At 46.5% G+C, this 12,713-nt stretch overlaps 1 protein-coding gene and 1 pseudogene across 1 annotated transcript; both read left to right on the top strand.

The window, feature by feature from the left end:
- Positions 1-1,726: 1,726 nt before the first annotated feature.
- On the top strand, positions 1,727-4,825 carry EMB2731 (ER membrane protein complex subunit 8/9 homolog). The gene is made up of 4 exons (XM_048693323.2): positions 1,727-2,285; positions 2,405-2,464; positions 4,127-4,293; positions 4,427-4,825. The coding sequence occupies exons 1-4, from the start codon at positions 1,917-1,919 to the stop codon at positions 4,455-4,457; spliced, it is 627 nt and encodes a 208-aa protein (XP_048549280.2). The 5' UTR covers positions 1,727-1,916; the 3' UTR covers positions 4,458-4,825.
- Positions 4,826-7,772: 2,947 nt separating this feature from the next.
- LOC147983559 (uncharacterized) lies at positions 7,773-9,384 on the top strand (annotated as a pseudogene).
- The last annotated feature ends 3,329 nt before the right edge of the window (positions 9,385-12,713 follow it).

Genomic DNA, 12,713 nt, shown 5'->3' with positions numbered 1-12,713 from the left:
GGATTTGGTTCCATCCTTGTGTTTGGTAGGGGCAGTTTGAAGGAATGGAATGGTTACATTTTGGTATTTGGTTTTCGAGACTAGAATGGAATGGATTGTTCATCTCTCCATTTATTTTCTTATGATTATGTGCAATATATTGAACCTTGACTTCAAACACAAACAAGACACATATATAGAGGTAAAAAATCATCAACATAGCAATTCTTCCTATTGTAAATGATGGTATATGTCCAGAACAAATGACATATATTGCCCTGTCAGCGATCATCAACGCGTAGCCACAAAACTTCATCAATGTTCTGCCATCTGCACACAAGATATAAAATTCTATTGGAGCACAACAAGCAACAGCAGGAGCGGCACAACAAAAATAGCAGCAAGGGTCGGCCACGAGCAAGACGCATGCAAGAGCCGTCCACAAGCACGACACACACGGTGCCGCCGCCGGCAAGAGAAAGCAACACCACCATGGCGCGGGTCTGGCAAGCCAAAGTGCAGCGTCATGATGGGGGCAGTGGGGAAGGTGAGTGGGAGAGAGAGAGGACCTACGAGCTACCGGGAATGGCCACCGCCATCGCTGGACCTTGAAGGATGGGACGAAAAGGGGGGAGGACGACCACGATCCGATCGTCACGCCGGCATTAGCGATGAGTGTGCCGGTAGTGAGGCTGGGAGCATGGCTTGGAACAGATCCACCGCCGCTTGCCTCCTTCCGGACGCCTCCCGATGCCTGTGGGATGTGAGGGAGACACGAGAAAGAGAGAGATATATGTGGACGCTGAGGGAGTCGTTCCGCGTCGTCCGCTCGATTTGGAGAGACGACTCGGTTCTGCCCAACCACATAATATACCGTTCTCTGGAATCGATGTGTTCTGGTTCCTTTGACAATCCTAACATGGAAATAGGCCCTAGGGATGGAACCGACCCATGCCATACCACTTCATGACAGAAACCAAACACACCCTAATAATCCATTGATAGGGGCACCAGACCCTACTTAGCGCATTTGTTGAGATCTCTGTTGATGTTGACTTGTCTGACATCATTTTTGCGACCGCTCATGGATCATCCGCCCCGACGAGCCCCGTCATCATTTCCGCACGCCAAAGCATGAATGGCTACGAGGTGGACATGAAGGAGTTGGACTGAGAGGCTACCTAGATCAGATCGCAATCGCTGGAGCGATAGTTTCTACGATTTGAACCAGGGATGATGCACCAACACTGAAGATTATTCCTCGGGAGACTACGGGAGGTGAGAATTACTGGCTGGATCGGGGAGAAGGGGCCTTTGGAAAGATTGCCAACAACCGACACGACTCTTCAGGGAAACCCTAGCGTGGCGATATTCATGTTTTCTCCTTATCGAACATGTCTACTTTACGTCTTTGGCACCTAGAGGTAGTGTAGGATGTGTAGCAAGTCCAAGAATAAGACACACCCGCAGACTAAGTGCAGGTTCCTTGTGGTGAAACATGTCTGTCAAGTTCAAGTTTTGTTCTAGACTTCCCGACGATGTTCTTTAGTGGGTGTCGCAGTGACTTTGCCAATCTCAAGATTCGTCCGTTCAATTATTCAAAGATGCTCATAGATGCAGGACATGTGTGTGCGTAATTTAATTTTAAGTATAGCGTGCGCGCAGTGCGTTTCTCTCAAAAAGTAAGACCAGATAAGCCCTTGGGCCTGATTTTTCAGGTCCCAAGGCCTGATTTTTCAGGTCCCAACTCACTTGTCGTGGTCGTCCATAACCAATCGGGCGGCCAGCAACGGGAGCCTCTCCTCTCCCCTCCCAAAGCTCCAAAGCCGATCTGATACTCACTCCGATCCCCACGACCCAGATCTGCCGCCGCCGCCGCGCACGAGAGAGGCAGCGAAAACCCGAGCTCGGCCATCCCCGACCGGAAGCGGATCGCGATGGGCGTGGAGTGCCGGTACGAGCTCGCGCAGGCGGCGTACGTGAAGCTGGCGCTGCACGCGCTCAAGCACCCGGCGGCGGCCGTCAACGGGCTCCTCGTCGGAACTCTGGCGGACCCGGCCGCCTCCCCGGCCGTCGTCTCGGTCGCCGACGCCGTGCCGCTCTCCCACCAGCCGCACCACCTCCCGCTGCTCCCCACGCTCGAGCTCGCGCTCACCCTCGTCGAGGACCACTTCCAGGCGCAGGGCCTCGCCGTCGTCGGCTACTACCACGCCAACGCGCGCCGCGACGACGCCGACCTCCCCGCCGTCGCCAAGCGCGTCGGGGACCACATCTTCCGCTACTTCCCCCGCGCCGCCGTGCTGCTGGTGGGTGCTGTCCTTTCCTCTGTTCCCCCTGTCTTGCGCGGTTATGGGGGTGTGGAGATCTCGCTTGGGTGCTGATTGGGTTTCTCCTTTCTGATTTTGTGTTGGTTTGATCTGATCAGCTGGACAACGTGAAGCTCGAGGAGGTGGTCAAGGGGAACAGCCGCGACGCAGTTGTTCAGGTACTCGCCCATGAGAATCAGTATCCCTTCATTGCTTTTGAATTGGTATCAGCGGATGAGTATGTTTCCTGAGATATCTTCTAAGTGAGTTTTTACTGGTAACGACGAAAATTAGACCATGTGTTGACTTCTACCTAGTGATGGAATAGATCTTGCAGCAATATTATTGACTTGTGAGACTCCCACTAGATAATTCACTTCTTGCTAGAGATAGTATGCTGCCTTGCAAGTTAATTGCTTAATTGTTCGAATGCTCGGTTATTTTTTGGTTAAGTTTGAACTAATTCTTAAGAAATCCTCTCATGCACCCCCAGCCCTCTAATCAATATGTTCGAATGATGAATGGTCGTACATGAGCATTCTTTTCTCTCTCGAGTCCTTGTTTTCTTTCATTTTTCATGCATTGAACTAGTTTGTGGCGGTGGCTTCGGGAAGAGAAAGTTTGCTTTGCAACTGCTAAGTTTATACTTTCTGAATCATCATTCTAGAATTATAACTTTCAACTAATATGCACTGCCTCCACATGGTAACCACGTTTCATCTCACAAATCAGTAAGTTACCTAAGAATTAACTGAACACTAACATATTCGTTGAACTTAGCGTCTTAACCACTATGAGCAATGCATATATTTTAATTTATCACAACTTAATTTGAAAAGTTGCTGAACCAACATGCAAACTATCGTATGCCCATCTAAATGCCATGAAATGCAAGCAGCCATCTTTTGCATGAAATAATTATTTATGCAATTTGTCACCTTTCAGTGCAAAAGTGAGAGTAGAAGCATTATGCTTGGGTTTATGAATCACTGGTGCAATCTGTTCACCTTGAGTGCAAAAGCAGGAGTAGCAGCAATATGCTTTTTTTTAAGGAGAGTGGCAGCAATATGTTTGGGCATATGTGTTCTATATCTATCAACAGAGATAGCAGTGTTACACTGTTATTTCATTACCTTATAACTTAAGAATCAGTTCTGAAGTTGTCATATTAACTTGTTAGGTTAAGATTTTTGGATGCTCGACTGCAGACCTTGAAATCTCTCTGCAAGCTGATAAATCTGGTGATGAGTAGAGCATCAGATTAAGCATCGCAAAGTGTTACTTTTCATCAAAGGGCTATGCTAGTAGCTTATATCTCCAAATGCTCATCAATTACTGACTTGTAAATTGTAGTTCTTGTAGTTCTATCTCATATGTCTAAGTGGCAACTGACTGAGATTTGTTTCAATCTGCATATTTGAATGGGTTTTGCTCAGTCTGCATATTCTGAAATGCACTGTGGATGAATTTTAGATAACTTCCCTGGAGAGTACTATTTTTTCAGAAATTCCAATGTAGTAATTATTTTGATCATTGTGCATTTATAGCATAAATATCAACTAGGATCCACGAGGCAGGGTTACAATCCTTGACTAGACTAGTAAAGCTTACTCAATATGTGGTTACATTTTGCATCCTGCATTATGGGGAAAAACACTAACCAGGCCCTGAACTATACTATGGAAATAATCGAACTTGTTACCACTTACATTCAGTTGTGAGAAAAAACAGAAAAATGCGAGGGACTAAATTCCCTGGCTAAGAGTAATGATAAAACGCCAACACTATTCTGTTTCTTTAGCTTGTATGATTCATGACACATTGTTTCATGGCACATGCAGCTATACACCAGGGATTCATCAAAAAGCTGGCGTCAGGCTGGATCAGATGGAAGCAGTCAGCTCAAACTGAAAGAGCCATCTACCAATGTGGTCTTAGCTGATCATGTTACCACGAAGAAATGGCAGCAAGTTGTTGATTTCGACGACCACCTCGATGATATCAGCAAGTAAGTCAAAGAGTCTACAAGTGTCATGAAGCTATAGTTTCTATTACCCCACAAAGAAGTTGTACTTCTTTTTAATAACCATATTGAGTGCTTCCTTTCCTCTGTTTACATTATTCCCCTTGCGTATTTGTAGGGACTGGTTGAACGCGAGCCTGCTTGGTTGAAACGGTTTTGAGATCAAATTTGTCACATATTTATTTGAACTGGCTAGAAACCAAGGCATCAAGGCTTGTCCCACCAGATCACTGCGTTTCACTTTATGGCCAGACGAGCTATTTGGCATGGTTTTGTAATTTAATATGACATAATAAGTAGATGTTACCCCATGTGTTCTTGCGATGATTTGTAGCCAACAACTGATGAAAAATGAAGAAAAACTGTGATTGTAAAAGGGGGCAAAAGCTTACATCAATGGCGTTGTCGCCATCACAGGAAATGTCCTTGTGTCCTGTCATGGCAGTCTCCATCACGTTTTTTTGGTTGCGAACACATATTTTGCTGCCTTCTTCATCATTTGACTGGATGTTTATCATTTTCTTTGTCCTGTTTTGAGGTCTGAGCAGGAATTACATTGGCAGTAACTGGATATCTGATTAATTGCACATTAGCACCGTTTCTCAATACCTGTTATCAAGGATTGATTTCAAAACATCAAGAGCCAGTTTGTATAAGCAGTATCTGTAGAAGAATTACAGAAATGGAAGCCGGTGTTTCATCCAGCATATTCCTGATTGTACATTCGAAAAGGATAAAAACGTTGGAGCCAGTAATTCAGTTTTGTGGTGATTGGCTATTTTAAAATAGGGCCGAGTCATCAGCACTTTAAATAAATGATATAATTCAGAATGCAAAATGTTTTGCTCTTTGTTTATAATTTGTCTTCGTGCTCAGCTTTGTCTTGACGTGGGATTCAATAGTAGATCACATATGTGTACGTTTCAACAACAACAATAGTAACTGCTTGCATTGGCTTCTCCGTGTCACGGTCGCCCTCTCGGACTCGGCTGGATGTTCTTCTTGGCATGGGTGCGACTCTTCGCAACAACAACCTCATCAGGCTGCAAGTCCACCAGCCTGCTGTCAGAGTCATCAACGGCAAATAGAGGAGACTTAAATTTCCATCTCACCGGTCAGCATTTCACAGGTAACTCGTGTACTTGTGGACATACAAACAAACATTCATCGTTCCCCATCTCCATAATTTGTTGGCCCATATAATCCCATGCAAATTCCCTTAGCTTGTTTGATTTTCTGTTACCTGAATACATCTTGGCCAAGTCCTTGCTTTGTTTCGTTAGAAGTCGGGCTGCTACTACTGGTTCACTCTGTGGGATTGCACGGATCAAGCTAATCGTGGCGGCTATGTAGGGAAGGAGGAAGAATGGCTATGGGATGGCATGATTGTTAAACTCGGTCCAACGCCCGTTCTTAGGTAAAGTTAGTCTGTAACCGATGAATAAATAGAGAAGAACAGAAAAGCAGTACGGTTTACACTGCACAAAACCTCGTCTCTCTCATATGTAATTTCTCTCTGTTTGTTGCACCTTCTTTTCCATCTCGTAAGAATCCTCTCTGCAGAAATGATACAATTAAACTATCAACTTAGCAGCAAGCGAAAGAAATTGTATTGCTGCATGTTGCTGCCACATAGTTTCAGACACAATTCTATTTTCCATGCTTGTGTTTAGTAATCTATCGATCTATGCTGATCCACTCTAGTTGCGCAGGACTACGCAAGGTTGATGCAAGGCAACTCCAAGAAGAGGAGCCCAGAGCATAGAGGAAGACTGGGAAGGAGGAGATGAACACACTTCTAAACCAGTGCACCAATTTCTGCAGAGTTTCTCTCAAGGTCGGTGAGTTCACCAACTCATTCAGACAGAACGTTGAAAAGCTGCCCATCACATCGAAAAAATAACAAATTTACAGGCACGAGCTCAAACGCTAGTGATCGAGAAGAACAGTCCAGATGCAATACAGCATTGTAGTGCGGTTTCATCGATAAACACACATGGACTGCACTGTTTCTGTACAGCAAAGCAACACATGAGCTATGTAAATAAATTTCTTATTTCTTGTGAATGTTTCTGCTATGTCTAGGTCTAACAAGTAGCGATAAGATAGCGGGGAACCATTAGTCGGTACTTCTTGGCTTAAAACACTTTCCATTTGTTACAGAGTCTTACAACAGGAAAACACCACAACAGTAAGGGCTCAAACGCAATGTAGTATTCTGGCAAAATCTTAGCTTATTCAACAAAGGATTAGGAGATAATATTTTTTTCTCTTCAAAATGAGTCATTTTCTCGCCGTTAACTTTGAGCCCACTCTTCATTTTCTTCCTGGATTCACCACCGAACGTACCCCCACCCATTTGCGCCAAGTGGAGGTCGGCAGGTGGAAGGCAGGTTCTGGATAGACCTAGAGAAGGCGTCATCGAGAGAGCACCAGCGATGATGTACATTGCACCTCGGAGGCTCACCCAGATGTCGTCATTTGTATGCTTTTGTATGGATCTAATGTTTATAGTATGAGATATCCAAATGCAGAGTAGCAAATTTGAGACGCGACCAATCACTATCCGCGAACGTATTGATAGGCGTTTGAGGGGCCGAATTCGCTGTCCGTGGTCGTATATCGAAAAAGAAACATGAATCACATCATGCCTCACGGAGTAAATTACACGCACGGTCATGGAGCTCGCCGGCCTGCTCCAAAATAGTCCCGCGACTTGTGGATTGCTCCAAAACGGTCCTCATACTTGCCATTACGCTACACATACAGTCCTGCATACGTTTCAGCATACGCTGGGCGCAGAGACGGGTGCCACGTCATCCTCGTGAGTGGGTCCAGCCGGACCGCTTAAATCAGATCGTTTCCAGTTCGAGCCTTCACCTTCGTCGCTCTCTGTTATTCCTCGATGATGATGACCATGGCTGGCAGTGGTGGGTGGTGATCGACGTGATCGTGGATACGGGAGGCGGTTGTTCCCGAGGGATTTTGCGAGCCGGCGACTACATCGTCGTCTGCCGCTGTGAATGGCGCCGATGTCACCTATTGAATGACACGGTGGCGGCCCTGTGCCCACGTACGGTAAGATTCAACCACCCTCCATAATCTCTCGCATTTGCTTCGTAAGTACCTGTATTATGACCATGTCAATCGTTTTTGCCGAATATGTTATACAATTTAGGTACTTTAGGCGCAAGTTTAGTTACGGTTTAGGCAAATTCTTAGGGTTCTTTGTCGGATGCTAAAATTGGTGTTTTTCTTTTCGTCTTACAAAAGAAGGCATTGATTTTTACACCATTGAGTTCATCCATGGAGGAGTTTCCACTGGCACTGGATACAACAGGTCTTATATGAATGGTCGCAAGGTCTGCTATGACTACTGTAATGCCAGTGTTGCCTGCATGGACACATTGTATGTATTAATAGAGGTATTGGGTTATGAGACTGCAGGCAGAATAGACATACTGTTGCTGCTACCTGGAATGCAAATAAATGAGGATGGACTGAAATTAATATCGACGAACAATGACACAAATTGCATTGGGAAGTTTGTTAGGGAGGGGCACAAATACCTTATGTTCTATCTAGATCATGATGGCTCTTATGGTGGAGGTGGATGAGATGATGATGTAGCAAATCCTTGTACACATGTTCCTCCTGTGATCGGTCCAACGAAGAGCAAAACAATTGACAGTACTTCAGAGCAAAGCATTGTTGTTCAAGACAACGCTGCTGATATGATGTATGCATGTGAGAGGAATGTTCAAGGATCAAGCAGGAGCACTAGAAGAGGAACAACAAAGGAGAACGGAGAATCAAGTAGTGAATCAGATTCTGATGACTCGGATTATGACCCAGAGCTTGTTGATAGTGACTATGACCTGGAGGATGGTGATGTTGATTTTGTCAATAAAGATGCAGATGGTAATGATGAGAAGAAAGGGAGAACGAAAGGGAAACAACTAGCAGAAGAGCCCAATTCTGAAGATGATAGTCTAGAATTGCCAGATTCAGATGACGAAGAAATGAAGTTCAACTTCAAACTTTTCACTAAAGAGGATTTGAATGAGCCCAAGTTTCATGTGGGGCAGGTTTTCTCATCTGTTGTACTGCTAAGACAGGCAATTAGGGAGTATAGTTGCAAGGAGAGACTGCAAATCACATTTCCCAAAAATGACAAAACAAGAATTGGAGCAAAGTGCAATGATGGATGCCCATGGTATTTATATGCTTCTTATGATAATAGAACAAAGGGTATAATGGTTAAAACATTTAAAGATGAGCACACATGCAGTAAGAAGTGGCATGTTAAAGCTTTCACTGCCAAATACATAGCTAGCAAATTTGTTGATAAGATAAGGGCAGATGAGAAGATTTCTCTTAAGGGTTTAGGGTCGATGGCTCAGCAAGACTGGAACATGATGGTGCACAGGCAAAAGCTTTGGAGGGCAAGGAAAATATTATTCAACATTATCTATGGAGGTGATATAAAACAATACAACATGTTGTGGGATTATGCAGCAGAATTAAGGAGATCAAACCCTGGCAGTTCATTCTTTTTGGAAGTTGCTAATGATGGCCAATTCCAGAAGTGTTATTTTTCATTTGATGCATGTAAGAGGGGTTTTCTTTCAGCTTGCAGGCCTGTTGTTTTCTTAGATGGTTGTCACCTGAAAACTCAATTTGGAGGCATTATGTTGACTGCAATAGGAATGGATCCTAATGACTATATCTATCCCGTGGCCTTTGCTGTTGTTGAAATTGAAAACACAAAATCTTGGAGATGGTTCTTGAGTGCTCTACAAGTAGACCTTGGCATTGTCAACACCTCACGTTGGACAGTCATGTCTGACACACAAAAGGTAAGCAACTATAAATAATGCTTATGAATTTTTTTTATATATGACATTGATTATGAACATTTGTTCTTTTCTATGACAATGCCTATGAACAATTGTTCTTTTACATGACAATGTTTAGGAATTTTAGTTTTGTTTTACTATAGTGCTTGCAAATAGTTGTTCTCATTTCTAAAATGGTTATTAATATTTGTTCACATAACAGGTTGAGACCACCTAGGAGACAGGTGGGCCTGGCCTTGGTCGGCGTCCGCAGTTATTTCATAATAACACACTTAACGAGATCTTGGTATTTGATTTGAGTCTGGCTACGAGCCTATACGCACTAACCAACTACGTGGAAACAATTATGGGCTCTCGACGTCGTGGTATCAGGCGAAGCTTTTTTTGACGTCAGCGACTGAGCGGCGCACGCCGGGTTGGACCGCGTAACGCAACTTCCTTTGTAATGGAGGTTGCTAGGTCTGCTCACCGGCCGCGTTCGCAACGTGCAAGTGTGCAATGAGCGATGGGCCCAGACCCCTGCGCGCTTAGGATTTATACCGGCGTGCTGACCTCTCTGTTGAGTCTAGGTGGGGCTGCGACGTGTTGATCTTTCGAGGCCAGGCATGACCCAGGAAAGTGTGTCCGGCCAGAGGAATCGAGCGTGTTGGGCTATGTGGTGCACCCCTGCAGGGAAGTAGATCTATTCGAATAGCCGTGTCCCTCGGTAAAAGGACGACCCGAAGTTGTACTTCGACCTTATGAAAACTAGAACCGGATACTTAATAAATCACACCCAGACAAGTTCCAGAGACAACCCGGCGATCGCTTTCACACAGGGCGACGGGGGGAGGATTGCCGGGTAGGAGTATGCTATACGATGATACTTGGTTAACTTACCATCTATTCTCTTCTACATGCTTCAAGATGGAGACGGCCAGAAGCGTAGTCTTTGATAGGACTAGCTTTCCCCCCTAATATTCTGGCATTCTGCAGTTTAGCCCACAGATATTACCTCTTTTATGCAGATATCAATGCATATGTAGTGTAGATCCTTGTTTGCGAGTACTTTAGATGAGTACTCACGATTGCATTGCTCCCTCTTTTTCATTCTTCTTGGATGTCGCAACCAGATGTTGGAGCGCAGGAGCCCGACGCCACCGTCAATGATGACCCCTACTACACCGAGGGTGCCTACTACTACGTGCAGGCCGCCGACGACCAGGAGTAGTTTAGGAGGATCCCAGTCAGGAGGCCTGCGCCTCTTTCGATATGTATCTCAGTTTGTGCTAGCCATCTTATGACACCTTCTTTAATTTATGTCTGTACTCAGATATTGTTGCTTCTGCTGACTCGTCTATGACCGAGCACTTGTATTCGAGCCCTCGAGGCCCCTGGCTTGTATTATGATGCTTGCATGACTTATTTATGTTTTTAGAGTTGTGTTGTGATATCTTCCCGTGAGTCTCTGATTTTGATTGTACACGTTTGCGTGCATGATTAGTGTATGATTAAATCGGGGACGTCACAAGTTTACAATTGAACTACTAGCATTCAGAAGCTGCAAAAGATCGTTCATAAGCTATAAAAGTTCATCCAGAACATGCCAGATAGAATAAAAATGCATATCATTGATAACCATTCAGAACATCTTACATTGCATAGCATTCTGGCACAAGCTAACATCACCTTGTATGACATATCAGTTCATCAGCAGAGCATAGCAAATAAACAGACAATTTCCACTGTCAAAGATCAACTACTGAACTCCAGTGCCACAGCAAACCTGTTTTCGGAACGTCCAGTGCCAAAGTCACGGAATGGGTAAGTCACCAATCCTATCCATTTGACAAATCGGATTCTTGAGTACACATCATAGCCTCCAGCACATCCATCCCTGGAGTGCACGAGGATCACACGCGTGGTCTCCGAGCTCCGGCGCCGTGCTGGTGTCTGTGCCTGAGGCGCACAACCTCAAGCCACCGACGTCATGCGTGCGTGCAACGCACAACGTCCAGCCGCTGCTCCGAGCCACCAGCGTCGTGCGTGCGTGCGGCGCACATCGTCCCGCCGCTGCTCCCAACCGCTGGCGTTGTGCATGCGTGCGGCCCGCAGCCTCGCCCTGCTCGACCGGCGCGGTGCGTGCGGCGCACAACCACGCCGCGACCGTGGAGAGAGCCCATGCTGCCACCGGCGTCGGAGAGGATTTGGGATTAAGGGTTAGGGATTTTCGGGTTGGAGGTGAAATTTGACTATCCCGAGCGGCCATGATCTGATTTAAGCGGTCCGGCTGGACCCGCTCGCGAGGATGACGTGGCACCCGTCTCTGCGTCCAGCCTATGCTGAACCGTATGTGTAGCGTAATGGCAAGTATGAGCACCGTTTTGGAGCGATCCACAAGTCGCGGGACTGTTTTGTAGCAGGCCGACAAGTTCCTGGACCGTGCGTGTAATTTACTCTACCTCGCGCGTGCGCCGTGAGGCATTCACGCCCAAAATCCCCAAATAACCGCCGAGACATAAGAGCATCTCCAACAGCCGCGCTAAATTAGCGCCGCGCCGCAAAATAGGCTGTTTTAGCGTGCGCGCAACGCGGCGGGTCGCTCCAGCGGGCGCGCAAAAACGGCGCGCGCGCTGTAACGGGTTGGGCGCGCGGACAAAAACACTTAGCCGCGTGGTGTATTTGGGGTGCCAGCTGCAGCGCGCGGCACACTCCAGCGCTCGCGCCCGCACTTCCTCTCCCACTTCCACCCCCCGTCCGGTCGCGCCGCCGCCGCCGCCCGCGCCCCCGGCGACCGTTCAGGCTTCCCCGGCCTATCCCCGCGCGCCCGCGCTTCCGCCCCTTCCCCTCCTAGTCCCGCCGGCCCTCGCGCGCCTCCGTCGTCCGAGGAACTGCGCCCGAGCACTCGCTGCCGCGCCGCGCCCGCAAGGTGTTTGACAAAACGCCTACAAGGTATGTATTGCTCAAACTTCATGAATTTGATGCATGTTTTGAATTGTAGTTTTTATAGTATAGTATTGAACATTGTAGATGAGTTCGTCGTATGATTCTTCCGAAGAAGAATTTGATATTGAAGAGGAAGAAGATCTTGCAATGATCCTAGCTATGCATATAAAAAAACCGAAGCACGGTGGTTCGGTTATGGGTCGGCAGAAAATTTGGAGGGACAGGATCGATGCCCACAACAGATTGATCAGGCATTATTTTGCGGAGAATCCCATATACCCCGAGTCATATTTTCGTCGCCGGTTTAGGATGAGCACAGAGTTGTTCAGGCGCATTGCAGAGAAACTAGCGAGCCATGACCGTTTTTTTCAACAAAGGAGGAATGCCGCCGGAGAGCTCGGGCATAGCACCTTTCAGAAGGTGACAGCCGCTTTGCGTATGTTGGCATACGGTATACCGGCTGATCTTGTTGATGATCACTTGGCTATGGGTGAGAGCCAAGCCATCATGTGTGTCAAGCGCTTTGCAGTGGGAATTGTGCAACTGTTTGGCGAGGAGTATTTGAGATCTCCCAATGCTGAAGACGTCGCAAGGCTATTGGCGATGAACAAAGCTCGCGGT

Source organism: Triticum urartu, chromosome 2A (assembly GCF_056163025.1).
Source record: "Triticum urartu cultivar PI428250 chromosome 2A, HENAU_Tu73, whole genome shotgun sequence".
NCBI lineage: Eukaryota > Viridiplantae > Streptophyta > Magnoliopsida > Poales > Poaceae > Triticum > Triticum urartu.
This window is presented reverse-complemented; position numbering and strand designations above follow the sequence as displayed.